Genomic DNA, 27,846 nt, shown 5'->3' with positions numbered 1-27,846 from the left:
CTGCAACCCAGGCCAGCCAGTTAGCCAGAGCGTCGCGCTCAAGGGACGATTTTTGGCGCGCAAATGAACCAGTCGGCTCGGTGCCAGCGGCGTGTTTTCCAGCGGGCCCGCGCGCGACGCGGCCCGTCCGCGTGTTTTTCAAACTGGCGCGCCACTTTCCCTCGGAGCAGCGACCGAGGGACCGGTTGTGCCGCTTCCTCGTCCTCGATCGGCTCGCCCTCTCCCTCTGCGCAGCCTCTAGACGAGGTCTCCAAAGAAGAGAGAAAGGGAGCGGCCAATGGATGCCCGCGGAGCGCTCCTTCGAAACCAGCGGCGCCAAACGAATCTGGCAGCTGCCTCGCACTTCTTTCTTATCCGTGGCCGCACGCGCCGAGTCTGTTCCCGCCAACGCTGGTTCTGGGCTCGTCGACGAAGCCGTCACCCGCAACCGGAGCAACAGAAGAGACCGCGTCCGCCAATGATGGGATCGCCGCACGGCAGGGCGTGCCGGCGACTTTTCGACGACGGCGAGGACCGCGGCACAAGACGTCAGCTGGACAAGCTGCAGGAGGAGAGCTCGCGCTCCTGGAACTACGACTTCGCGCGTGACCGCCCGCTACAGGGGCGATTCCAGTGGCAGAGAGGCGACGACGAAAAGCGACAGCAGCAGCAGCGTCGCTGGGGAGACGCGTCGCCTGGATCAGGTGAGGAGGGCCGCGGTGCGCGCGCGCCAGGCACGTGCGCGAGAGGCGGCAGGTCGCGGGGGGGAAGGGACGCGTGACGCCTGGTAGCGGCCCGGCTCCTTCCGAACGGGTTGAGGCGGCGAGCGCGCGCTTTTTTACTTGGTGCGCACGCCGGCCGGGACGGTGTTTGGCGCGCTTTTGATTTATTTCGCGTATTTGCGCTGCCACTGTTTATCGCATTCATGAATCTATTTGTACGCCACTGCACGTTGTTACTCCTAGTGTTACTCCTAGCTTTTAACGTTGTACACGCATGTGCAAGGTGCCGAGAACAAGCGTTCACGCACTTCTTCATGTAAGCAGACTAGTCGCCGGGAGCTCGTCACTACCTCAAACAGATCCAAACTTTAATTTATAGGTAGATGGAGGGATGCCTGTGATATGCTGGTTTTAGGTAATCAGTACCCTGTACGACGAATTTCGGGCTCTGTGTGAGCAGTTGTTATTAGCGGAACCAAATCATTTATAAAACCGAAAAAAAAGTATTACAATGAGCGTATTCCAGTAATTCCGCGGTGCGCGTCATCACTGAAACTGACGCCTGCGATGCATATCGTAGGTTAACGTCTATAACGCCAATAATTGGTATATATCTTCAGCGATGCCATAGGAGCACGATTCTTAATGAAGGCTATCCTCGTCCATTTGCACACAGTTGCGGCCGGGCATTTGCGAAATGGCAATTGTACTACACGCATCAGCTGGGGCTAAAGGTAGTACATTTACTTAATTTCGCCCTGCCACTCACAATGACTCTTCTCAAGAACGTAAGAAATTGCCGTCAACAGCTTACCTGACGCCAACACTTTTTTGTTTTTTCCGGCTGAATCTGTCCCCACCGCGGCACGAACCTTGGAACTTGAGCCCAAGGCTTGCACCCGCCAGGAAGCCAACGTGCTGCTCCGGGATTCCCTACAAATGTGATACTTATAAACTGTTCTCTCTTCAACGCCTCTAAAAACAACATTACTCTTCAAAGTTCATGTTTGAACTAGCTGCCTTTCATGGAGCTTTAAAGCTGTTTATTTTCTCTCAAGGCGCCTTCAATATCGGCACTCGAGGTCTCGCATCGCCACAGGCGAATCCGCATCAGTCAGCGCTGACTGCTTCGTCAACCAGCACTTATATCTATTGGCACGCTGTAAGGATTTGCTCTCAAGCAACTCTATTCGATCACCCGTGTCCCGGCAGTTAAAATTTTTTGAACGCTGCGGCCGGCCTAGAGGCCAGAGAGCCGACCTGGCTGCTGCGACGCCTAGAGGTCAAGCAAAAAAGGCGGGAAGAGAGGGGTGTTGGTGCGGCATCGGTGGAGGCGCCAACCCGTTACGGCCTCGAGAGGAATGGGGCGAATTTTGGCGGGAAGAAGAAGCGGTGGAGAAGAGGGAAAGGGAAGCTGTGCGTCCCCCCTCCTCGCACTGCCGACGTCGGCCGACGTTCGCTGCGTCGGCTGACGGACGCCGCAGGGTCGCGCGCAGTTGCCCGACCGGAATTCAAATGTTGCCCCGATCATAACGCCGCCCGCTTTGCTCGCTGCCTGCATCGGCGGAGCCGCTTGTGTTGCGAAAACAAGAGAAAAAGCTTTGTTGGAAAGATGGATCGGTATTCTTGAAGCGCGTTTCCTCAAGAAGCGCTTTTTTGTTGGTTATTGCAAATCATTTTACGAACCCGGTAGTTATTATGGAGTACTTAATCAGCTCCCCGTCTTAATTTGAGCGGTCCAGGATGACATTGCTATGGACCATGCGGCAAGAAGCGTTGGTTTATGTCGTTTAATGTCCCAAAGCGACACAGGTTATGAGGGCCGCCTTAGTGGAGGGCTCCGGAAATTTCGACCACCTGGGGTTCTTGAACGTGCACTGACATCGCGCAGTACACGGGTCCCTAGAATTTGGCCTCCATCGAAATTCGACCGCCACGGCCGGGATCCAACCCGCGTCTTTCGGGTCAGCAGCCAAGCCGGCAGTGATATTACCCAAACATTGTATCAAATCATGAAAACTTGGTATAACAGGCTTAACGATGAAGAGCTTTAAGATATTTGACACCTTTTACAAGCCGTCTTGTTTAGTAAAGGCGCCAAGGGAAGGCGAGAGGCGTCGGACGCCACACCAAACGCTGTTGGCCCACAGGAAAAATATGCTGAGCGCTCTTCACGCTCTGATGAGGAGGATTATTCTTGATGACGCGGCCTTTATTAATAAGGCCTTCTTGCTGGACAATATTGAAGCTATGACCTCTGTATTTTCGTTGTCTCATTTATTTGGCCACTATGAGCAGCCTCACAGAGGAATTTCAAGCCTGGAGGAAATTTAACTTGCCATCCAACTATGAAGATCATGCTGTCCTTTGTTTCATCATCGCAGCACAGTTGATTTTTGGAAATTTCAGCCCAGTGATGACAACTGTGTTGCCCTCTAATTTAAGTATTCCTCTAGAAACGTCGAGCAGGCTTTCTTGTGTGCTTCTGCTTTATTTAGTTTCCTTTTCACATTTCTAATACTTTCTCTCGTCCGTCTCTTTGGACACTGTCCAGCGCATGTTTCTCACTCTCAGAGCCAGCATCAGCGTATAGCTCTTAAAGATGCAGTCTTAAAGAGCATTAGGTGTGCGCGCCAAACTAAGTTTATCAAATTCTCACGGCGGCTCTCAATGAAAGTTCGGCAAAAAAGCTGGAAATTTAGTATTTAACTCAAAAGTAGTTCGGTTCAGACCTAATAAGATCCTGAAAGAAGTAAAGCCCGACTACGTAAGTGCGCCATGTACTATTGCGTTCAAACGTATGCGGGCAACAGGTGCATGCGAATTTTTTTGCACTTTTTATTTCTGCGTAAGATAGGTTTGAGCCTTGCGGCTCAATTGAAAGAAACAACGGGGGTGAGAAAATGGGAATTGCGTCCTCTCTGTGGTTCCGAGGTAGGCTCTGCAGAAAATGGCCAGGCCCTTCTTTTATTAACTATCTTCTTCGCTTAGCCTCTTAATTCGTTACCCTATTCACACATTTGCCTGTGTTTTGACGCTCACGTCACTGTTGCGGCTAATGAACTAATCTCGAGGGACGGCGTCGTTTTAATTTTGCAGGACTGTACACATCACAGACACCTAAAATATATCACACGTTATTATAGGAATCGCTGCCATGCTATTCTGAGTCGGGTGCTTGTACTTCTCTTCACCATATATAGACTCACCTTGCTACAAACAACTCTCACTTATTTCCGCGGGCTAGGTACACAAACAAAATTACCTCACTGCTCCATACTGACATCTTGTGAAAGAAAATGGCACCCGAGGAAGAGCCTTTCCTCAAAGATCCTTGAAAAAGTAAAAGCAAGAGCTTTATTTCTTTCCGGCGTGCAGCTCTTCATCTTATGTGACGGAATGACAAGGCAGGCTATATGACCTCCCTATTCAGTTTCCCTTGGTCTGTTTTTTGCCTCTTGAAATGATAGCCAGAATTCGTTGCTTACGGAGAGCAAGGAAATTATTCTCTCTTTTTTTCCTGATGCTGTCACCGTAGGATCTAATACATGTAGTTATATAGTAAGAAAGCATCTTCATGCACAAATGCTCCAGAGAAATTTCTATGCAGAGAATAACTGAAAAAGCAGAAGGTAAGGAAGGACCCAGTAGCAATAACACGTTACAAATTTTGTCTAAATGTAAGAACTCCGCTACTTAGGCTTAGCCTTTTTTTATTTGAGGAAAACCTCTTTCATCATTGGCAGTAGATTGCTTTTGAATCGTTCTCGGCGCCTTTCAGAGGCGGAATTGGTTTCCATGAATATATTCGTTCTTTGCGCATAGCAAAAAAAAAGAAACAACTCCTATTTGTCACAAGGAATTGTCATATCGTTTTCCTTAGGATGCAGCAAATACAGTATTGTTCGCGTACATCTCGTGCACAATTTCGTCCCGGAATATGTGCGTGTGTATGCCAGCAGCAGTTTCAGTGACGGCAAGAGAACTCAGGACAAAGTTATGCTTCGTTCATTGAGAGGATCCCTCTAATTATGATTGTTCGACGACAAATAACACACTGGAATGCGTCTTAACGCACCGGCTAACTCAACTTTTAGCGCTTTGAATCTTCTCGACTAGGTATGTCTTACGACACTATGGCGGGGTGCAGGCAAAAAAAGATCACACTGAAGTTAATTTGCAAAGTTCACAAGATCCGACTAAAAACAAGCTATTCCAAAACATATTATTCCATCTTTTTGTTCTTGCCCATGCATATACCGTGTATACGGGTCCGTTTGACGAATACAGAAGGTGGAAGCTCGCATATATCAAGAAACATGGCGCGTACTTACTTTTGGACCTCGCTATGGAACCCTGCTCTGAGGTGCGGGAGAATTCTTCGAAGCATAAGCAGACGATACAAGGAAAACTTTCGTGTGTGTTCCATCTAGCAGGAATTTTATGAAATAAACCTTTCTTTTCTGAGCTCCTGCCGGCAATGTTTTCTTTGTCATGATGTCGTAGAATCCTAGTATCAAACTCTAGTCAAACCTGTCAAGTCTCTGCAGCTTTGTGATGATAATGTCTGCGGTCACGGCTTGTGCAGCTATGCAGGAATGGGCGTTTAGCATTCTCCTCAAGCCGAAATTGAAGTCAACTAAAGACGTGAAAAACGATTTCACGGTCATTTCAGCGGGCTTGGATATACATCGTGAGGTGTCAATTGCGAAATATTCATGCGGCAGGGTTTTATATAAATCTTGGATCTGGGCGGTGTGTTTTTATATCCCAGAAGCAGAAATCCAAAAAATTCTACGAGTTTTTCATTTTGGAGGTTTTCGCTTATCGCAGAGTTTGAAACTTTGACAATTTTATTTTTGTTCTTTATTAGCTTACTATCTGTAATGGTTTCTAGGACTCCTGAGCTGCACTAGTTAGCCCATTTCAGCAGAAAAAAAAACGCTATTTCTTGAAGCCAAACGTTTTTATGTGCACTAACTTCTGCATTATTGTTCCAAACAGCTCAACTATTTCATATGGTGGGAGTTTCGAGACGTGCTTCGTCCGCTTTCTGTACTGGGAAAGGTATTCTAGAGAAAATCAGAGCCTTCTTTTTTTAGGCAGCACTGAATATCTTAAAATTTCGCGTATCAAGCAACGTGAGTTGCAGATGAAAATTAGGCGTGTGACATCCTGTGAATAAGTTTTTTTTTAATGAAATGAATTTTATTTCTTCCGTGGTAATGGATCTCAGAACGATGTCGTTTCTGTGCTCTGCCTGATTTGTTAAATGTAGTCATTTTCATTTTCATTTATTTTACCCTCAGGGCTTTCGCATTACAGAGGGGGTGGGACAGTGAAGAAAACAATACATAGATCAAAAACAGGGCTATATATACGAACAATATTGAAAGATCCTAGAGACATAGGACGAAAACATTGAGAACAAAAGTACAGGAGTAAAAAGAAATAAATAAAAGGATTACGAAAAAGAAACCTTATGTAGTCTATATATGAGTAAACAACATATCACAATTGGTCTGATTCTAACAGTGCGAGTAATTTGCTTTTAAAACGCGCAGTGTCGCTAACACAGGTGGCTGTGGGTGAAAGATTATTCCAGTCACGACATGTTTTAGGGAGGAAGGAATTAGAGCAGGTCACTGTGCGGCAGTGTGGAACAGCTACTTTTTGATTTTTGATAGTTTCAGTATATTCAAGCTGAACCTCCGAACTCACGTTTGTGCACAGCGTTCTTCAATGCTGTGTTAACCCACTCAAAAAAGATAAGAGTTTTCAAGTGTGAAAAAAAACAAACAAACTGGAGGAGACATTTCAGCTCCGCATTGGGGGTTTATCGCAACTGCGTTATTGGGTTAATTTCCATACGTGCGGAATTGATAATTCTGCACTTTACTTTCGTAGGTCCCTGGTAGTCCTCATACCTATCCTGGCGCAGTGATGCAGCGGTTAAGCGATTGTGCGACCCAGGTCATTTTCAGGTCAATTTCATGCTGCCAACCATTAACTTAACCTACCGCGGTGGTCAGTCATGCACTGTCGTGATGGTGCAGGTCGTCGTGGCGCCTCAAGGTCACGTGACCTAGGTGGGCCACCTAGGATGCCGGGGGAGCTCCGGCTCTGGGGCTTCAAACGGTCGCCGACGCCGGACCATTTGTTTTCGACATGGGGTAAAACGTTCTCGCGCTAAAAACAAAGGCAAGCGAGCTGGCTGATATCATAGCGCACATGCTGCTTCTTGCGCGAGCACAGATCTGGTATTGTTTTCATAGCGACGAGCGCCGGAATGTTAAACCAAGGAATGTGGAATTCACTTGAATCTGAGCTTCTCTTGCTGAGGACCGCCGTCATATCCCGGGCGACGCAATGTAAGGGAAGGATGCAGAACGGCATAACAGCCTTATTTGTTATGTTCTGCCAACACAGAGAGAAGCCGACGCTGGTCCTTTAGCTACAAGAGAACAGCTTCCCGGGCTTAATGAAAAGCCCTGCTTGTACGTACACGCCACGGCTGGCTGAGCCTCAGTGCGCGGCTGTCCTGCATGGCTGCGCCGCCGGGGCATGGCAGCGCGCTGACCGGCGACTGACCCCTCCTCCCTCTGGCTAAACTGGGCGCGCATGCCCCCATCCACGGGCTCGATGGCCCCCCCGGCGGACGTTGACTCTTCGGCCGCTACGGGGCCAACGCCGCTTACCGTATACTCACCTCGCCCAGCGAGTTGTTTCCCTCGCGCGGAAATGTCGCGAGCATTGCCCCGCGTTGCCCGCGCTTTGAGGGCCTCCATCAACCTTCCTCTCCCCCACCTCCACCACTATCCAAGAGGCGATCCCCCTTATGCTTTGCGTGCGTACCAGAGTAGAACACGCCCCTCCATTGCCCTCCCCCTCTGCGCTCGTCACCCGGTTCGGGCGGGCTTGCTAGCCCCTGGCAGCCTGCTGGCATTTGAAGGGTACATCCAACAGAGCGGTCGTGAGCACTCTCGCATCCCCCCCCCCCTCCCTTCTTTCCAGGCCTTCCGTGCTCCCGCATGCTTTCTTGCCGCTGTCGAAGACGGGGCCAAGGAACCACTGGCAAGACCGACGACCCGCCGCCTCTTGTTTACAAACACGGCTGCGCTCTCCGCCGTGGTGCTGCAATGGTTAACACGTCCGTAGGGTGGTTTCTGTGCGAGGTCACGAGGTCGGTCATGTGCTACGCAGGTGTCGACGAATTTGCGCGAGAAGGAGTGGTAGATAAGGCCTCAAAGAGGGAAACGTTTGCTCATCGTTTAGAGGGACGCGGATGGTCCCTAGCAGTTCTTGCTGGCACGATCGCCGCTGGTGGTTCTTTGCCTATGTAGATGAGCCGGGACATGTGGAGAGGTGTTTCAAAGCGGTAGCTGCTTGGTGTGTCGCTCAGAATAATTCCCGTGCATTGTTCAAGTCCGAAATATCTACTTTCAGGTGCCTACGGAGTGGAAGGGTGCCCAGAGGGTGCATGAGCCACGACGGATGTGGACCGTCATTGTGACGTTGTTTAGTATGCATCCACCACGGCAGTGTGATCTGGGAAGCCTTTCTGTTCCAGCACCTGTAAATGTGGAGGTAGAGGTGGGGGCAGGTACCACTATGTCACTACGCTATGAAGGAGAGCGGGAAGTTTTCAGCTTCTTCTCCTGAGAGTGTTATGAGACCTGCAGGTGAAGGTTTGCTGCACTTTATTAAACCATCCGCAACGGTGGCGCTTCCACTCTCTTACAAAGCCGGATGCATGTCTTGCTCAAACGATATGAAATATTGATTGCATAACTTTTCCTACTTCACATCATCACACCCGTCTATGTAGGGCAGCTCTGCTCCGAATGAGTACCTTCCGCTTATTTTGCTTGTGAGGTGTCTCCAATGAGAGCTTCTTTTTGAAAATAACATTCTCCACCAGATATCCCCTCTTCCCTTCCATGTCCATCTCTAGCACCGTTCCGCAAATCGAAAGATATGAAACAGCACGTATATTTTTCTTTTGTTGTGTGTGTTTGAGTTTTCGCAATCGTTCACAAGAACATAAATGCATACGTACCGCTCCGTGGTTGACGCGAAACGGCTAAGACCAGTGTATTCTTGAACGTGTAGCCACTATACTATTAGAGCTTTTTGCGTAACAACCGACCGCAAATTATTTCGTATGCCGGCGTAGCCATCCGCCAACCGGTTTTAACGCGGAAGTTAGTTATCGCGTCCCCGCGCTTCTCCTGGACAGCTGTCACGGCCGACCTGGGTCACAGGCCTATAGGGAGTATTTGTAACTATTGCGCTTCTTGCATACCATTCGGGTCAGAGCCGTATGTGACGCCAAAGGAAATAGCATATGGTTAGTGCTGTGCCAACGAGTGCCGGGTTGGCTGATGTTCAAGGAGGCCGTTTGCTTGGGTTGCTGTAATATATGTTGTGTTTTTTTCGTTCGCCGGACGTTCTCTTTCTTATGCAGTGTGGCATAACTTCCGGGTGTAGTCGCTTTACAGGAATCAATTGTGCGGATTTGTCAATAATCGTAAGAACCAGATTTGAAGGAAGAGAAGGGCAAGAGCACGTCACGATGTCACCCGGCCAGCGGCAATGTACAGTTTTTGCCAAAAGTAACCAGGCTGCATGGTTTGCTTCTCATTCGTATAGTAGAGCCCTCACAGCTTCCCTGAAGATAAAAAAAAAGTTCTTTGAAGGAGACAACAGGGTTCTCCTTGCCATATTGGACTGTTAAAACGTTTATTTGGAGATTTTATTTAGAGATTGAGGGCTGGCATAGCTTTAAAATGCGACTGAGAAGCAAACCGCGTAGCCTGGTTACCTTTAGCAAAGGCCGTACATACTCTGGAGAAGGATACGCCTACATAGGAGTAAAGAGGGAGTAAACTGTACTCAAGCGCTCTCGCTTTTAGGGGCCGCGTATGCTGCCCAGGTTCGGGAGTACAATTCTACCTCTAAATATACGGTATGTTTACCACTGGCAAAGGAGGTATATACCCGTTGCACAGCATGGCAACTTGATGCAGTTACCGATGGGAGGAGGCTTTTACGCACACAACTGGAGATCATGTGCTTAATGAATACGGGATGTTGAAAGCTAGGTTAAATTCTTCGTAACTGCTAGAATGTCTATGTTTTGAGGAGGGAATTTTTTTCCGCTGCCAACCGTAAGCATATCGCATTTTTAGTGATGGACATCCACCTCAGGGCTTGGACAGAATGCCCTTCACCTTAAAGGGAATGAGCTAGAGGACAACTTACTGAATTCTTACTCCTTTCGTCTTTAGAGTGTAGGGTGGTCGAGCCTGAACCTACTTCAATCCTTATTGCAGAATTTGTTATTGTTGATTTGTGTGGTTGGTTACGGAGTATATTCGTTAGGCTGAGAAACCTTTCATTTAGTTTAATTTGGCGGGGTTTAACGTCCCAAAGTGATTCACGCTGTGAGGGATGCCGTAGTGGAGGGCTCCGGATATTTTCGTCCACCTGGGGTTCTTATCGTGCACTGAAAGCGAACAGTACACGGGCCTCTAGCATTTCGCCTCCATAGAAATGCTACCTCTGCGGCTGAGATCGAAGCGGGTAAAAAGCCGAGTACCATACATGGTGGCTACCTATAGAACTTCGCTCGCCTCTTCAGGCATCACTTTGTGCAAGTTCACATTTTTTTTACAGGTGAGCTGAAACAAAATGGAACTGCATATTAGATTACAAACATGCATTTCGAAATTCGGCACGCAGAAATCGAGCGCAGAATCCTGCGCGCTTCACAAATAGAGAGTACGTATAAAAATCAGCAAGAAAATATTGACGCTACTGGTTACTCTGCAAGTTCTTTGGTTGGCTGCCAGAAAAATGCCTTTTCTTTCCTTTTTTTCGCGCCCTCTCGCTCTGTCACCTCCAGTGCAGGTCACGCATTGTGAACGACAAATATTCCCTACAACTCGCAAGCATCTGCTTGATTACCTTGCACAAGTAGCTCCGCCTACGAGCCGGACAGCCTACTCTCGCATTGCTAAGTGTCGCTGTTATGGTTGCTCACCCCACGGTGTGAGCGTTCTTTTTGTTTCGGAAATCGGGGGGAGTTATACTAGGTATGCAACGGCGAAGTAGCGCTCACAGCATGTGCAACTTCGAACACAGAGTGTTCGACTTTCAAAGGCAGGAAAGGAACGAAAGGATGCCTGGGTAGTACAAAGACGGTGATCCTCCGTGCTCGTCTGGCTTCAAAAAGGCAGCGTTGATGTACGCTGTCATCCAACCTGCGAGGGCTGTTCTGCGCTTGTTATCCAGTTGCGTGTTGTATCTATCCTTTCTTCAGGGCTGCTTACACACGTGTATAACCTAACAACACAAACGGAAGGTATGCGCCTTTATATGCGGTAGAAGCAAGGGCTGCGATTAATGTTCGATGTGGTTTATAATGTTGCGGATAGCGTACCAACTGATTCTGTGTTCATTGTGAAAGCACGAAGTCAACAGGTCTTCTGTGGTGAAGTAAGTTAACTCCCCGATTTGTTTGGTCGCCCTTCTGCTTGTTTGTAGCTCTCATTTCATGCAGGACCATACGGAATTTTTTTCAGACCGCTGTCTTCAGATCCACGCAGAGCGGAGCTATGTTATTTTTTTCGCGTAGAAAAAGACAGTGCATCATTTGCCTTCCAATTCAATGTGCGCACTTTGCTGCAGTTCACGGCACAGTGCATTGCTGCAAGCGGAAGGCTCCCCGGTAATGCCCGCTCCAGACCCATGAGTTTAGGCTCTGTCGCTTTTCCGTTGTTTTTCCTGCTGCAACGCAGGTTAACCACCCAGCGAGCTCGCTGCCGCACGGAGCAACCTCAACTTTTCCGCTTCCGCGAATCACTGTGCGAACTCGCAATTTCCCATCGTCCGTTCGCGGCTTGCGTCACTGGCGTCGATCGTGACTTCCCGGTCGCCTTCCGACGAGAAGAAGGCGTGCCTGCAATAACCGCCGGCGTGTATATTCTCCTCGTGGCCGCCGATGCGGTAGTGGCGCCCACGCTCTCGCAAGCAGCTGCGCATCGGCTTCTCCGAATCCTCTTGCGGGGCCTTTCGCGGAAGACGCCCCGCTCTCGTGAGAGGCCCTTGCGCCGGGAGCAGCTTGAACGCTGGGGCGAGACGCTCGTGTGCGCCCTGGAGCCGCTTTCTTTCTTCTGGCCTTGAAGCGGAAAAATATAGCATTACTTGGAAATATTCTGCGTTGTTTATTCCTGATGCTAGTTGCTTGATTACTATTTGTTCGATTAAAATGTCCTCAACGGGGTACATAACTGCATAGAGGGCAACTGGACGATGCTTTTGCGCCAGTTACACAGTGTTTTATGAAGAGCACTGGTTTTGAGAGCACAAAGAGTGCGGAAACACTGCAGTATGGCCTGGAAATTGTAGCTTGCTCATTCATGACTGATCGCTGCGCGCTCTAGTGGCTTAGTGACTTTGGTGTTGGGTGATCCTAGGGTCACGGGTACAAACACCGGCTGCAGTTGCTTCATTTCAATGAAGGCCCATGACAAAAGATAGCCATGTGCCGTGCGTTCTCAATGACAGCTATAGAACTCCAGGGCTAAAGAACTCCTTCCGCTATGCTGGTAAGCATCGGCTATGTACAGTCTCTGTCAAAACTATGCAGTCCATGGGTTCAGCTTCTGAGCCCTGCAGCCTGGCTCCCCTTGCAAACTCAGGGGCCCTAATCTCACGAAAGCAGGAGGAACCCTCATAAGCTTAGTACTGTTAAATGTGCTAAAGAGCACCGCTACACGGCTGGGTAACAAACCCTTTGGGCTGTATATTTTTGTCAGGCTATAGCTGTTAAACAGTACATACCAGTCAGGACTATTGATACCGTATCATACCATACCATGCCATGCCATACCAAAACGTACTCTCAATGCGTCCTTGAACTTACTGTTGCCGCAGGCGTACACGTTTGACAAGGAAAGTAAAGGCGCCCTTTCCTTTCTCCGAGTGTTATTGCTCGAAGTGAAGCAAACTTTCTTCCTTAGTAATTCCACTGTAGCACACCCGCAGAAAACGCCTACATGGAAACCAATGACAGCAAATGGTAGCGTTGCCCCTTAATGGTGATTACTGTAGGGACGTTCTAAGGAGTTTTTTGTACTTGTCCATCTGCTTCATAACTTTTGGAAGCGCAAAAGAAGTGAACACGGCATTTAGGTCTTATTGATTGAACTTTAGAGTTTGCTATACTCGAGTGAAATCGGCATTTCTGAGAAAGGTAGAATTCTGGATTATTTTGTACCTGTCAGGTACAGACGGTTTTCCATAGTCCACATACGAGGTCTGTTAGAAAAGTATCCGACCTTTGGCCGAAGAAAAAAAATTGGCATAACTGGAGTGTTAGAAACCTAATAACCTTCAAAGTAGTCTCCTTGGGGCTCCATATACATCTCCCAGCGGTGCTGCCATTGTTGTAAGTATTCAAAAAGGCCCTTTTCGGAATGGAATTTAGCTCTGCTGTCGTTGCAGCCATAATGTCCTTTCTTTTCTGAAATTGCGCTCCTTTCAATGGCCTCTTGATTTTAGGAAACAGCCAGAAGTCGTAGGGAGACATATCAGGAGAGTAAGGAGCCTGTTGACCTACAGGAGTCTGGTTTTTCGCCAGAAAAGTCTGAATCAAATGCGAGGTATGTGCAGGAGCAATGCCGCGAGGGATGCGCCAATTTCTTGTTGACCTCAATTCCGGTCTCTTGCGCCGCACAGCACCGCGTAGGCGATGGAGGACATCCCTGTAGTACTCTTTAGTCATTCTTTGATCCTGTGGGGTGCGTACTCGTGGTGTGCCACACAAAGGGAGTCAAAAAAGCAGTCAGAAAAACTTTGACATTGCTGCGCACTTGGCGGGCCTTCTTTGGTCTTGGTGATGTGGAATGCGTCCTCTGTGACGACTGGGATTTGGTTTCCTGGTCGTACCCGTACGCCCAAGACTTGTCACTAGTGATTACGGCGTCGGTGAAGTCAGGGTAACTGTTTGTGGAATCCAGCATCTCCTGTGAGACTTCAACACGAAGTTGCTTTTTCTCCACCGTCAGCAGCTTCGGCACGAATTTCGCCGCAACTCTCTCCATGGCCAAATCTTCGGTGATAATGGAATGTGCAGAAAAATTGCTGATATCCACCTCTTCCGCAATTTCTCGGATAGTCACACAACAGTCCCGCATCACCACAGCGTTCACTTCGGCAATTACGTAGTAATTTAGGCATGTTGATGGCCGACCGGAGCGTGGCTCTCTCTCCACAGATGTGCGGCCGTCTTTAAACCAGTTGCACCACTGCTTAATCTGTGTGCTGCTCATAGCATCATCACCGAAAGCCGTCTGAACATTTCGAATGGTTTTCACTTGGCTATCGCCAAGTTTCTGGCAAAATTTGAGGTAGTAGCGCTGCTCCTCTCGCTCCGCCATTTTCCTTGCAACAAAAAACCGACGAGAGCACTGCGCACTGCCTCACTCAAACGCTGCTTCCCAGCGACTGACGCTATCGGCAGGCGGGAAAAAATTCGTGCATGCGCACGAGGGTTCATGGTCGGCTGCTGTAAGCGCGCTTGTTTCATATCCATCAGGTGTTCGCAAAAAAAATGAAGTCGGATACTTTTCTAACAGACCTCGTATGTTGCAGTACAAACTTCGGACTGGCTGTATTTTAGGTCGGCATATAACAAGACTCCCTCATTATTGATGCACAGACAATCCGCTGTGCTCATTTCTACGTATTCAAAACGCATTTTACATATAAGGAACGCCAACTTGATGAAAAATAATAAAGATAATTTCCAAATAAAAAATCAAGTTGTGATTCAGTCTGCGTTGTTTCCTTCAGTTTGTCTTACGTCCGGCTGCGCTGTTCCGTCCAATACGAACCCCAGCGCACATTTGTTATTGCTATTCCATCTTGAGAAGAGCATTTTTTCTTTGACCCGAGCCTAAAAATCTAAGCGAACGAGAGTGTTGAAAGCCTACAGCCTTGCTGACACCATCGAATATCATCGCCGTGTTTCTTGTGGTACTCTCATACTATCGCGACTATTAGAAATGACCCCAGCTAGAGCTGCCCCGTCATCATTGAACCAGTTGAAGATGCTGCAGACGAGAATACTCCCGTCGTACCTATGATTGTCTGTATCACGCTAACTCGAGCGCTTGCTACCCGACACCTCGGCTGATTCTACAGGCGCAATTTAATATATTTAAGAGTATACATCTGAAGATCTCTCGTCTCTTTATGGAGTAGACTGCAGTACTGAAGCCTGCGCGTATAAGGTGTCCTGGTTTGAAAATCGTTGTCTACTACGCTCGCATACCTCCCATCTCTCCATGAGACTAATTACAATGGCATGGTAAAGGGTCCAAGTAATGATAAATATTCATTATCTGACATCTCGTTCAGGCCCAGGCCGAGGGTTTGAAAAAAAAAATAGGGCAATATTTTAGGCTACACATAAAAGGTACGCTTCTGTATCAGTAGAAGGTCGCATCTGTAGCTATGAGAAACAGATGTATTTGAACAATATATCAGCGAAAAACATCACTGTGTGAGACGGAGTACAGATTGACATTGAAGACAGAACATTCACAATAAATAGAGCGGTTCGTAATTCTCAGCATTTTTAACGCTTAGGGTTTGTATGCATAGGGCCACCGTTTTCAAAAAACGGAGACGAGAGGCTTGCTGAAATTTTCAATAATACGCTAATAAATGCAACGCACTGCTTCCTAAGAAAATCGAAGCGCCGAAATTGAATAGCTATGATTACTGACAACCAAGACGGAACAAAAACAAAACTCGAAATTGGTCACATGTTGCGCTGCATCGCACTGCATGCGGCAGGTTGTGCAAAACATCCGCTGAGCTGAGGCAATGCTTTACGCGATATCAGACAATTCGGTGCAGCGGTTCTTCATGCATGAAGTGTTGCATAAATTTCTGGCGGCGCATATTCCCTTTTGCCCCTGTCATTCCGTCCTGCATGCATTTCGCACCCAACGCTGCGTCGTTCGGCTCGTCCCCAGATGAGTGCGCTTGCGTGCCCAGTTTCTCCTCGCAAGAGGGAAAGGGCTCTACTTCGGAGGGTGCAGATGGAGAGGGCACAAGGAGGGAAAGGGAGATGGAAAGGGCACACCAAGAAGGCGGCCCGGTTGTGGCAACGCATGGTGGGCAGGGTCGGGGAGGGTGAGCGGTTGAAAGTGTAGCTACCGTGCAGACCATGGAGGAAAAAAAACTAAGGAGGGAGCATGACGTCACGCGGCCAGCGTTCGCAAGCCGAGTGTTTTGAAGTCGTTTTCTCCCTCAGTTTTTCGCTCTCCGAGCCGGTCCTTTATGTTTTGATTCCGGTATGTTTTAGTGCGCGCGTATGCGCGACCCGCGGCGCGGGCGTCTACAGCAAGGAAGTTGATCTACAGTTAGTCTGCCGCGCTAATCGGCGCATGCGCGCGCGCAGCGGGGCTAGACTTTACCGCACGCTATCACGTGATGCGATCACGGGGGGACATACTTTCTTTTTTTTGCTATATCTTTACTTGATAAGACTAGGCTTCAAGGTTGTCGCCGGACGCTCCCTCCTCAGTTTTTTTTCCTCCATGGTGCAGACCAACCGAGGCGATCTTATCCGAGTGGGCGCGTTCCCGTCGCGTGCTGCCGAGGGGGAGAGGGAGGGAGTAAGCAACAAGCAATGCGGGTTGCAGAGGGAGAGGGCGTGCGCGCACCGCGTGGCCGTGACGTGAGCATGACGCGTCCCGGGGACTCCCGGGGAAAGCCGGGTGCACCGACCGGTTGGTGGATGGCTGGCTGCAGCGCTGTGTACAAAACACGGCCTTGCCACGACGCTGTCGCCGTCAACCGAAGCAGCGGCGGCTTGCACTGCCCCTGTTGCGGCAACCAGTTGTGGCGCTGCGCGCGGTCTCCTCGACTGCATGGCGCGCTTTCGTAACGTCATCACAATTTCCCGCCAGAACTTCTCAGTCTGCACTTCTGCTACCGTGTGGCTTAGCGGAGTGTCTCAAGCTGCAGAAGGATAGCTCCCCGTTTGCATTTGCCACCGGCCGAACAACCAAAACTTCCTCCTCCTGAGGCTCCAACCAAATTTAATGCTGGCCATTTTGCGCTCTAAGAGTTGGATATGGGGTGATCCGGTTCCTAGTGGGAGAAGTACTAACCTTCACGCAATCTGTAGCTTATATGCGTGATTGTAATAATAGCTGCATGTAACCGCTGAAAAGGGGTGGTTTCTATTAAAGGTGCTGCTATTGTTATTCGGCTTGAACACATGACCACTGACGCAATAAAGTAATGAGGCACAGTTTGCCAAGTGTAGCAAAGAAGGGTGCAATGCTTGCCCACACAAGAAAATAGAGGGCAGCAAAGAATTAAGAAAAGATAAGAGGATGAAAAGAACAAGGCTGTTTGCCTCTGTAGGCTGTTGGGCATTGGAAAATTCTTTTCCGGTGAGGATAAATTTGCGCAAGAATAGGCAGTGAACATTAGAATGCACGGCGCCTCTGAAAAACTTTCTTGAAAGAAGTATTCTCAAGTAGCCTAACGCCATTCATAATCTAGCTCATTGTTTAGTAACCTCACAGAAATGACACATTTATGGAAAGTAGCATTCTGTGCTTAAAGGCGTGTTGGAGCATGCTGTTGATGCCCTTATCAGTACGCAATGTTTTACGCCCAGAAAACGTTGAATACGTACGGATGACACAGTAGATATGAAAACAGCTGCTAAATCATGCACGGTCGTTTTCATTGTTATTTTTTCATTTAAGAAGTGGAGTTAGAGCGTTTTGACCACAACTCAGCTTGACAGGTAAATGCGGACCCATGCGGATATAAAGTTATCAGCCATCCCTTACCAGAAAACACTTACCAGTGTCTCTGGTATGCGGATCTGTTTTTTTTTCTTCCATTTACAAGTGCGCACGTACTGTTGCGGGAACGGATCAATAAATGCATCAGGATCATCACTTCAGGAACATGAAAGGCACATTAGTATTGCTGATACGAGTTTTTTTCACCATCTTAGAAAATAAATATTGTATTTGGCTCTTGGGATTCCGGCGCTATGTTTTTTATCAGCAAATTAGTTAAAGTGTGGTGCAAACTTCTCTCTATGCAAATACACCAGAAATCATTATGTTCAGTTGTTTCTGCTAACTATAGACGGCGCTGTAAAAAGCAAAACTGCCGATTAGTGGGGAAAACGTTCCGAAACTAACATGAAAAAAATTTTTTCTCAATAGTCCCCCAGGCAACAAGGTCACTGAACATCTGAGGGAGACGCTCTTTACAGCTTCTATGATACAAATCCAGTTCTGTTGAGAATAATTTGTTCTGGGACGGCCATATCCTTACGCCCAATGCTGCTGCGAACATTTCATGTTCCGTTCTGAAACTCACCCACAAGTCACTTGTTTGCTGCGCTCGAAAAGCACTTATTTTATAAAGGACTTAAGTGTTCATTGGCTAAACAAGTTGTATGATAAGTTATGAAACAAGTTATTGTTATTACACTTCAGCACTCTACCAAAACATATTTCAAGACTTCTTCGATTTGAGCTAATGAAGTGCATGTGAGGAAGAGATCACCATAAAGAAAAAAGTGGCACATTTTAAGTATCGCACTGTATTACTTTTAGCTAAGGCCCAGTTCAGGAGGTGTGGCCGCGAATAGTGTGACTGCGAACATGGTGGCTCAATTACTGTTAGTGCCTGGCACTTGGAGGTTGCATCTTTTCACTTTCTTCTGGTCAACATGTGCCGTCTGCCTCTAAAGAGTGGGTTATTGCTACGGATCAAATGTGCAGTGCAGTTAGGAAGGACCAATTGGTACCATTTCACTGCCTCACACATAAAAAAAAACAGCTGCATTCTAGTCAGCAGCTTCTTTCTGCCCGGCGCATCACGTCAACGCAGACAGACATGAACAACGGTTGTCCACAGGGGTCTCCACTTTTACTCCATCCTTGAAAGGGCACATGTCGTGCAGAGCCGTGTCGAGAGCTTCACGCTAATAGTCAGTGCGCAGTTATCTTCCACCGCTGTCTTCTGAGCGCTTATCTTTCGCTCGCGAAGCCAGAGCCTCATCAAGCAGACAGAAGGAGCGACTCTCCAGGAGGAGAAACCCCCGCGGGGCACACACACACCACAGCGAGCAGAAGAAGCAGCAGCGGGCTGCTGGGTCCACGTGATGGGCACATGGCTTGGGCGAGTAACACGCACTGGGCGGAGGACGCGGAGGAAAGCTTGGCGGGACGCAGAAAGAGGGTGTCGGTGTTGAGTTAGTGCAGCCCCCACCCGCTACTGCACCAAGAGCGGGGACGACGCGAAAACTAATAACGCAACAAGGAAGAAGAGGAAGAGAGGGCGAAGCGTGTGCAAGTGGCGCGCACAGGTGCGACGTCTCATGCTCACGCCGTCGCCCGGCTGACGAACGGCAGTGAGGGGGAGTCGCGTCGTCTTGCAAGAATCGCTGCTGAAGAGCGAGAGTACGGAGAACTAGAAGAAGAGGTGGAGGGGAGTAGACAGGTTTGCCGGAGTAGGGGCGACCGTTGGCCGCGTCCCCGACGGGAAGGCCCCCTCCCGGCGGCCGCGCTCTTCTAATGACGGGTCCGCCAACCGGTCCTACTGCGGCTGGGGACGCGCAGAGGGAACGGGCTCTCTCTGTGAGAAGAGGCTGGGCGCCCTGCATTCGCCGCTCAGCTGCGGCTTTGTAGGCGCTGTGATTCTTTCCCCTCCCCCACCGGCTGAAGCCGATGATGCGGCGATCAGCTGCGCTCGACAGTGTCCTCTCCCTCGCAGCCTTCTCCCCTAACGCTCCTGTGTAAGCAGCAGGTGGGGCTTCTTTGCTAAGAACCAGGGAGGTTTCCTTGGAGTCAGTGTCGATTCCAGGACCAAAAGCAATGATGTGGGCTCCCTCGGACACATAATGATTCTCATGGGTTGCGGCTAACGCTGGGTTAATAGCAGCAAACGTGGTCGTGGTCCCTATGGACTATTACTAAGAAGCAGACAACTGCAAGTGTTCAGTTGTTGACTCGTCGCTTGGATGTCATTAAAAAAAAGAGAATAAACACGGGCCCTGTTAGTTCTATTAGTCTCGGCTTTCGGAGAAATAGAGTGCCATGTCCTGGGAATTTCTTGATCGGTAGTCGACACAACTGGATGTGACTGAACCAGCCTTTTTTTTTTGCTATCTTCTTCTTCTTTTTTGCATTCAGCAACACACTGAATCCTGATAGCCTTAATAGAGGCATTGCCGTGAAACTGTCGTGTTGTCCTTATATCGTGCGCAAGGCGTCTTGCATGCTTTCAGTGCGTTTCGTTAGGAAGAGTCTTAAGCTGTCGCCAATCTTCGTCCGCGCAAAGTATCTATTCATCGCGCATCTCCAAAATTAACCTGTAGTCCAGTTATCCGCGATCCGACTCTGTTCTTTCGCTGGTCCCATGCATCTGATGCGGAACAAGTTACACCATGCATACCTGCTAGGGCTACCCGTAAAGGAAACAGCAAAGTCTTTTAAGCAGGATCATTTTGTTCTTGTTGCGCACTACAGTTTGCACTATTGGTGCTGACTGCACTTCGCAGCAGCAGCAGGATGCAACTTGCATCGAAGCTGCTCGTATACACTGCAAGTTGCATGGTGGTATCATGCTCAACTCATTCAGTGCGGGCTAATGTGTTGCACACATGTCTTCTATGCATTTCCAATGTGTTTCTGCCGTGCACTCGAGGATGACGACGGCATTAGCGTAATCCCCGATTAGTGGGTGGATCGTAACGAAATGCGTTGGGTAGTCTAACGGAAGGCTCTTCAAGTCACGCATGGCGACTACAGAAACTAAGAGCCGCTATCGCCCACCTGTAGGAAAATCAGACTGCCGTAGCATTAAAATTTGCTTAGCTTTAATCTCTTTGATTTAAATAAAAAGTGTGTTCCCGTTTGCATCATATAAAAGTAACAGAACAAAAATAAAGCTTAACGGAGATTTTTAAAATCTTTTATCGGCTGTCCTTGACCGCCCGTTTATTTCCTGTATATTTACTACGTGTTCAGTACGCTCTGCTCTTATCTCAAAGTGCTCTTGCGGCTCCCACTAAAGGCATGAAATCTTGCTCAATTCCAGATTCCCATAGGCAGAAAGACAAGAGCTGTTCCTTCAAAGGAAGATGCGACGATGTGCTTGGCCGGTCGGAGATCACGGGAAGGACGCCTTACTGATCGCCACTGAATTCTGTGAGTGCGCACTTCCTTTTTTCACCTGCAAGTCGCACTCTGTTTGGGGGCGAGTAATACGCCTCACACCAGCTTAGTGGTCTATCGCTTTTAACTATTAATCTTCGGTGAAGAAACCCTTTATTCACTTGTTAATTATACCCGTTCGACTTTTTATTCCTTACTTTTAGAGGATCCTGTTGGTCCTAGTGTTTGCAGTGAATTGTATCGATTAGTATATAATGATTTCTTGTGCGCAACTTCTTTCCCGAAAAGAAAGAAGCGCTTCAGGCCGCGCTGTCCCTACGAGGTTGCGAGAGCCTTGTGACATTGTGTATGGCGTAGCTGCAGTCGGCCACAAATTCTCGTAATCAGCTTGTTTCCCTTTTTATTTTCTTGTTAAATTTTCCTTACATATGGTGTCATAAACACAGAAATACGTACCATGCTCTCAGCGATGCTTTATGCGAAGGGCCAACCATGCTTTTCAGTATTATAGATTGGGACACCTAATATTTATGAGTTAATTTCGTGGGCAAAGTGGAATCCACAGTATCTCCGCTGATGGCCGCTCGAAGAGGAAAGGAATGGCATCTATAAAGCAACTGCAACGGCGTCATCTGTAAGGGAAACCAGTTTAATTGTCACCAGAGGCATAAACCGTTCCCCATAGCCGAAGGCCTGGCGATGCATTAGGATATGTGCACTATATTTAACCGGAAAGCCTTCAGTAAAGAAAATTTAAAATTTCAATATTTCTTGAAGATATCTGAGCCCTGCATTCACAGGGAGGGTATAGGAGCGCCTCTTAAACTCATACAACATCGTCTATACGATTTCAACCCGTTCCTCACGAGTCAGGACTAAACCCTACTCGGTTCTATTAGTCAGCACTCCCAACCTGTTCCTCACGGGTCGAGTCAGGACTAAACCCTACTCGGTTCTGTTAGTCAGCACTCGCAACCTGTTCCTCACGGGTCCAGTCAGGACTAAACCCTACTCGGCGCTATTAGTCAGCGCTGCATTGATATGTGGCTATTGGACGAAGGCGGATGCATTGTGTACTAATGGGAAAACAAAAGTGTGCTGCACGGGCAGTAATCCAGAAAGATGCGCAAATGCACTTAAATTTTTACAGCCGTGCGTCTTTTAATAATAACGGCACTCGTGCTTACAGAGGTGTTAAAAATGAGTGAGTTTGTATACAGTTCAAAACAATATGAACAGATAGATATATCTTCCCACTGCAGTCACAATTAGATAAACAAAAACAATTAAAATAATGGGAAAGAAAGAATTTGCATCCATCAAAGTTAGAGCGTATACGTATTGGGTGATTTCGAAAGAGTGAAGGAAAAAACTTGATAAAAAACAAAGAGCTGTGTTCAAGATCACATAATAGTAAGAAGCCGTCGGCAGCGCTGTAAGATAATGCAGACTTCTAGCGGTGGATGCAGAGTCAGAATGATACATACAACAGTTCGCATGTGGCAAAATAAACTTAATATTGCAAAATTAATAGCAAAATAAACTTACAGATGGCAGGCAAAATGAAACGGCCGTTCTTCAGCTACACAATGAAAGGATAAGTTGTGCTCTATAAGAAGTCGCAGCGCAAAAATGCAGTCGTGAAATAGGTATTAAGAGGAACGGATTACAGCGAACAATCCATATGGGACAGCGCTAGTGAAGCCTAAGCGGCGGCTAGATTTCAGAAGCAACGTCGTTCGTAAGATAACGCGCACTGCAGGCTAAAGCGCGTCTTTCAAGACGGTTGTATAGGACAAGCGTGGGAATCAGCTTAAGAACTGTCAGATGCGTCTCTGGAAGAATAATGCGATACTGCTGTGGAAATCATTTGTCGAATAAAGCTACCGACAGAAAAATAACAAAACTCTGTAAAAGTAGCTTGGCTTCGGGTAGTTGGTAACAGTTCTTCGAAAACAGAGCAAAGAGGACACGGGCGACACAGATCTGGACGGGACAGGCGACTGTCCCGTCAAGTTCTGTGTCGTCCGTGTCCATTTTGCGATATGTTTTCGAAGAACTGTGTAAAAGTTCTGAAGTCTAGTTCACACCCATTCATTAACTTTCAGCAAGGTCAGTGTCCAAGTACATGAAATCTCTTGTACCATCAGGCTCTGTTAGGTTTGCCAACTGTCTACAAGTGCTTTCGGAAAAGAGCAGTGCGGAAACAATTTCGCTACGCTTCTTTTAGTAGCCCTATTAGATGCCAAAGGAGCCTCTCTAATGCACTGACAATAGACTTTGTTGCAAATACAACTTTTTAACAGATAGATAGAAAGAGAACATTCAGAACTATCTAGCATCTTATAAAAAAAAAGAGCGTCAGGAGCAAAAACGGTACTCAGGATTCCCAAGATCTGACTCTTTCCTACGTTGTGTTCTCCTTGCAGGTGCATCGAGAGAATTCTGCCTTTCCAGGAGAGACAACCGCCCCAGGCTCCCTTTCCACTGCTACAAGGCACCGCAGGTGTTCACCGTCTGAAGGCATCACTTCGGCTTCGAAGCATTTATGCCGCGTTCCTTGCTGTATGCGAAGATCTAGCTGCCGCGTAGATCCCAACATGTCTGGTAGCTGTCTCCTTTTGTTTCTTTTGCCCCCATTGCATATTGTTTAACTCACCCGAATACTTTTACCCTGCCCTGTTTTTACTTCAGATGGCTTTGTATTGAAGATCGCTGTCATTGCCTCCATAAACTAGATTATGAGTGTCAGTTCTGAAGCAAAACTTGAGTTAGCTGCTCGCCTTCGTTAACAGAAGTCTTGACGACTGCAGCAATGACCTGAACGAGACGTTTGCTGGCCGATTTGGATGATTCATCGTTTTCCTCATGAATTGTCTGATTTGATAAGCGCAGAAAACGAGTAAGTTTTTCAAAATTATTCGTGCGCCCGCGGGGTGCTTTTTCAGCACTTACGGCGTAGATGCATCAAATCATCCCTGAATGAACAAATTTGTGCCCGTGCATTCTTAGGAACGTCGCAAGGGCCCAGCAAAAAATGTTCTAGTGTTTAGTTTTGGTGAACTTAACGAGCGCAATATGGCTTCAAGAAGCGCATTTCTAGAAATTAATCTGACAGATTTCTTTTGTTTTGAACGTATCTAAAAAATTCGTTAATTTGATGTTCTTTGCGATCAGCGAATCATTTCAACGCACCTATGTAGTCCGAATCAGAGCTGTAGTACTCTAACATATTCTTGCATAAAAATAATACACTGAAAAATTAAGTTAGCAATATCAATGAAATGAAGCTGTAGAAGAGAAGTCTGAAGTAAAGATACTTTCCTTTCTAGTTTTTCAAACAAGTGCCGCTGGCTCACATTGCTATCAAGTCTGCATTGCACTGCCATTTTCCTGGATGCGTTGACAGAATGGCGCAACAATAATAGAGTTTAAAGCGAACACTTGCTTCTTTACTTCGCTAAAGGAATATGGTGATCGTAGAGGCATATGACGTGTATATACGAATCGCTTATTTACAGATTTGCTCTATTTTTGCGCTAATCAGTATTTTAATGTTCGTTATTTATGCAATCGGATGGGCAATGTTTTTTATTGATAGTGTGTACAAATCACAAAGATCTCTGAGGCATTAGCAAAGGAAAGTTCATACATGTGTATTGGTTAGTGAGCAGATCTCTGCAGCCTCGGTTTCTGCAGCCATACTTGATGCAAAACATCGCAGCTGTATTCTAGAAGACGGCTTGAAACTGTGGACAGTCACTTGGTGGCTTTCACATCGGACACAGGTTTAGGTTTGTTGTTATCCGCAGCATTCGTTTTAAGCCGCCAGTCCATGCTCCCTTCGGAGGCTGCATTTGTACCAGCTCAGTACCTACTGTCCAGTGTTGAACTTTCCCGCGCGGTGCCTCCAAGCTGTGAAAACTCAATTTGTATAGCTATATTCTGAAATTTTAGAATCTATATGAGAATACTCGTAAGAACTATTTTTGTAAACATAGCTCACTATAAGCGTTATTACTTGCCAAAGTATTTTTGTTTGTTTGTACTTATGTACTGGTGGAAGGCAGTTATATGTGGTGTTATTTGCATACAGGCGTTCACTTTGTATGTATATCACGTGTTAAGAGCATCACGCCTGTACTGTTTCTTGTTTCATTCATAGTGCGAACATTGCATGGTGCATTATTCAGCTAATGTGGTTGCATGATTTCGGCGATTGAATCTGTTCAAATCCTGCAATTGTGCGTGGGTTTGCTATAAGAAGCTAAATCGGGATGGTGTGGTCTGTTTATTTTAAAATGACTGTGAAGCATGGAATTGCAGCTGATATCACAGTATTTCCGTCATCCGTGCATTTTTCTCAGAATAGCTTTTATGTACGTGTTTTTCGTACTTTTAGTGATAGTTTTGTTTCTTGCACTGTTAAACCATCCATTGCTTACTTATGTTCTGTAGCAATGCGACATATTGCATTTATTGTCATTAGCAGGCTCGGGTCGTATTTCCAGAACGCTTTTTTCCTGTTTGTGTCAGTGATTCAAATGCTTTCAGATATTTCATAATCAATACAAATATTACTTGATGTCGTGTTTACACAATCAGGCATGAATGTTTAGCGCACCAGGGCAACATGCTTAAAGGACAACTGAAGACGCTTTAGAATTCGTTGAGTTTAAAGGGGCCAAATGTGTGAAACTTGTGGGCATATCGTGCGAAGTCTTTTTGTGCAATGATCTGAAATGGTGACTAAAGCGCCAAATAAAACCGCGTTGGCGTTCAGGCATCTCCTTCGTGCTTAGCGACCGGCAGAGGCCGCAGTGATGACGTCACGTAGCGCGGCGCTACGTTTGCATCGAAGAAACGGTTCTTTTATAGGAAGAAAACCAACGCCAACGAAGGTGAAGACCACGAAGCAATATTTGGCGGCATCAGAGAACGCAAGGCATCCACAATGACGTTATCGCAAGTTTTCCCGCACTTCTCTACCGGAGAGAGAGAAGCCTGAATATCGTTGCGGTTTTCTTTGAAGATTACGTCACTATTTAAATGCCAGTGCAAAACTACCTGCCGTAATTAACCTTGAAGCTTCATTTCTCCGGATCCTGCAATAACCTCGAATTTTCAAAAATATTTCAGCTTCTCTTTAATAGTCATGTTTCTGAACTGTGATGTGCGTTGTTTTTCTGTTTCCTCAAACTCCACAGCTAGCCAGAGAAACAGCGGAATTATTAACAGATGTAGTGCCCGTGAACTTGTGAAATTATTCGGTTTGCTGTCCTTCACATGAAATTTGCTAACCTTTAGCTATAGGTACAGCTTCAATAGCAGTCAATAGTGTGATATAAAAATTTGGAACTCACGCAATCAAATCATTTAGACGGCTGATGTAGCAAGCCTTAAATCACCAGCACTACAATCGCTCCTTCCACGAGAGCTTGAGAGAATAGTGGTGCTTTTGATAGACTGAAACGCTGGAGAACAATATCTGTAGGAAGAGATTATCGACTCTGAAGAACAAAAAGTCCGGGCATAATGCAGTAGAGGACATCAGCGTTTTGCTTCTGGAGCATTTGCGCAAGCCACGCAAGGCAGTGCCAAATCTACAAGTATACATGAGTTTGAGTTCCTAGAAGCATATATCTTTTCATGTTCTCTTTCATTTCTCGCCGTGTGTATAGGCTGACCTTTGATGGCAAACTGAGCATAACACACAGCTTGAGTAGCGGTTTACTTGAAAACATAAAAATGGTATTGAGCAAACAAAATGGCGCAGTAATCGTCTCACATATCTCGGTGGACACCTGAACCGCGCCGTAAGGGAAAGGATAAAGGAGGAAGTTAAAGATGAAATAAATAAAGAGGAGCCGTAATGGAGGTCTCCAGAATAATTTCGACCACCTTTAACGTGCACTGATATCGCACAGCACACGGGCGCCTTTTTGCGTGTCGCCTTCATTGAAACGCTGCCGCCGCGGTTGGGTTAGAACTCGGGTACTTCGGTTCAGTAGCCGAGCGTCCTAAACACTGAGCCACCGCGGCAACTATCAATGAATTTGGTCTATGCCAGCCTATCTGCACTTGTTGCCCCCAAATTTTTGCAATGCTCGTTTTCAATGGTATTTCCCCGTGTGATACGAAATACTACTCGTTGCACAAGAACATAGATTCTAATCTTTCTATGCCTGTTTAGGAAAGTGTCTGTATATTCTTAATCAGGAGGCACTTCGCTGCTTAGATATGAAAAGTACAGTTATTTTTTTATTTAAATGACCTAAAGGTTAAATGATTTCCCGAACAGTCAGCTTGGTAGCAACGTGTTTCGATGTATTCTTGAAGACTCAATTTGTCACTGGCAATAATTTCATTTCGTGTGGTTTCTCAGTCGCGGGAACCCGGGAAAAGAAATGTGTGGTGACTCGAGTTATTATATGTCACATCAGGTGTTTCAGTGTCTCACAGTTTAGTCAAAGTGTGATTGCACATCAGTTGGTGCTTCTAGGTCCAAAACTAAATACTGGCTTTCTGGGGAAAAAATATTTGTGCAAATTTGTGAGAAGGCATCTGAATGGGCTGATATGCACTGTATAAGGATGCGTGTCTTAAACATTTTAGTAATGCCGCGCAATAAGTCATTGATTTGAATGTGATACGGAAAGCAACAATATTTTATGCAATATCATTCTTGAAGTATTTGAGACTCTTTGTAACCTTTGTACCTAGTGCAGAAGATATTATCTGTGGTTATTGTCTTATTTTGGTTATGCGCAACTTTCTTATATAGCGGTTTTCCGGTGACCATTTGCGTTGCATAGTTTTAACTTCGGCCCTGCAAAATGTATGTACATGTTTATAACGGTGCTGAGCTCATCCTATTGTCATGCAAATAAAGGTTTCATCAACACACA

General features: G+C 46.9%; 1 protein-coding gene across 1 annotated transcript; it reads left to right on the top strand.

The window, feature by feature from the left end:
- Positions 1-366: 366 nt before the first annotated feature.
- LOC149327237 (cyclin-dependent kinase inhibitor 1B-like) lies at positions 367-27,846 on the top strand. Its single transcript, XM_089562703.1, has 3 exons — positions 367-683; positions 20,862-20,971; positions 23,368-27,846. The coding sequence occupies exons 1-2, from the start codon at positions 458-460 to the stop codon at positions 20,954-20,956; spliced, it is 321 nt and encodes a 106-aa protein (XP_089418829.1). The 5' UTR covers positions 367-457; the 3' UTR covers positions 20,957-20,971; positions 23,368-27,846.

This window comes from Amblyomma mixtum, chromosome 10, assembly GCF_055824585.1.
Source record: "Amblyomma mixtum isolate Tamu chromosome 10, ASM5582458v1, whole genome shotgun sequence".
Classification (NCBI taxonomy): Eukaryota; Metazoa; Arthropoda; class Arachnida; order Ixodida; family Ixodidae; genus Amblyomma; species Amblyomma mixtum.
The sequence above is the reverse complement of the archived record's forward strand: the minus strand, read 5'-3'. Positions and strand labels throughout refer to the sequence as shown.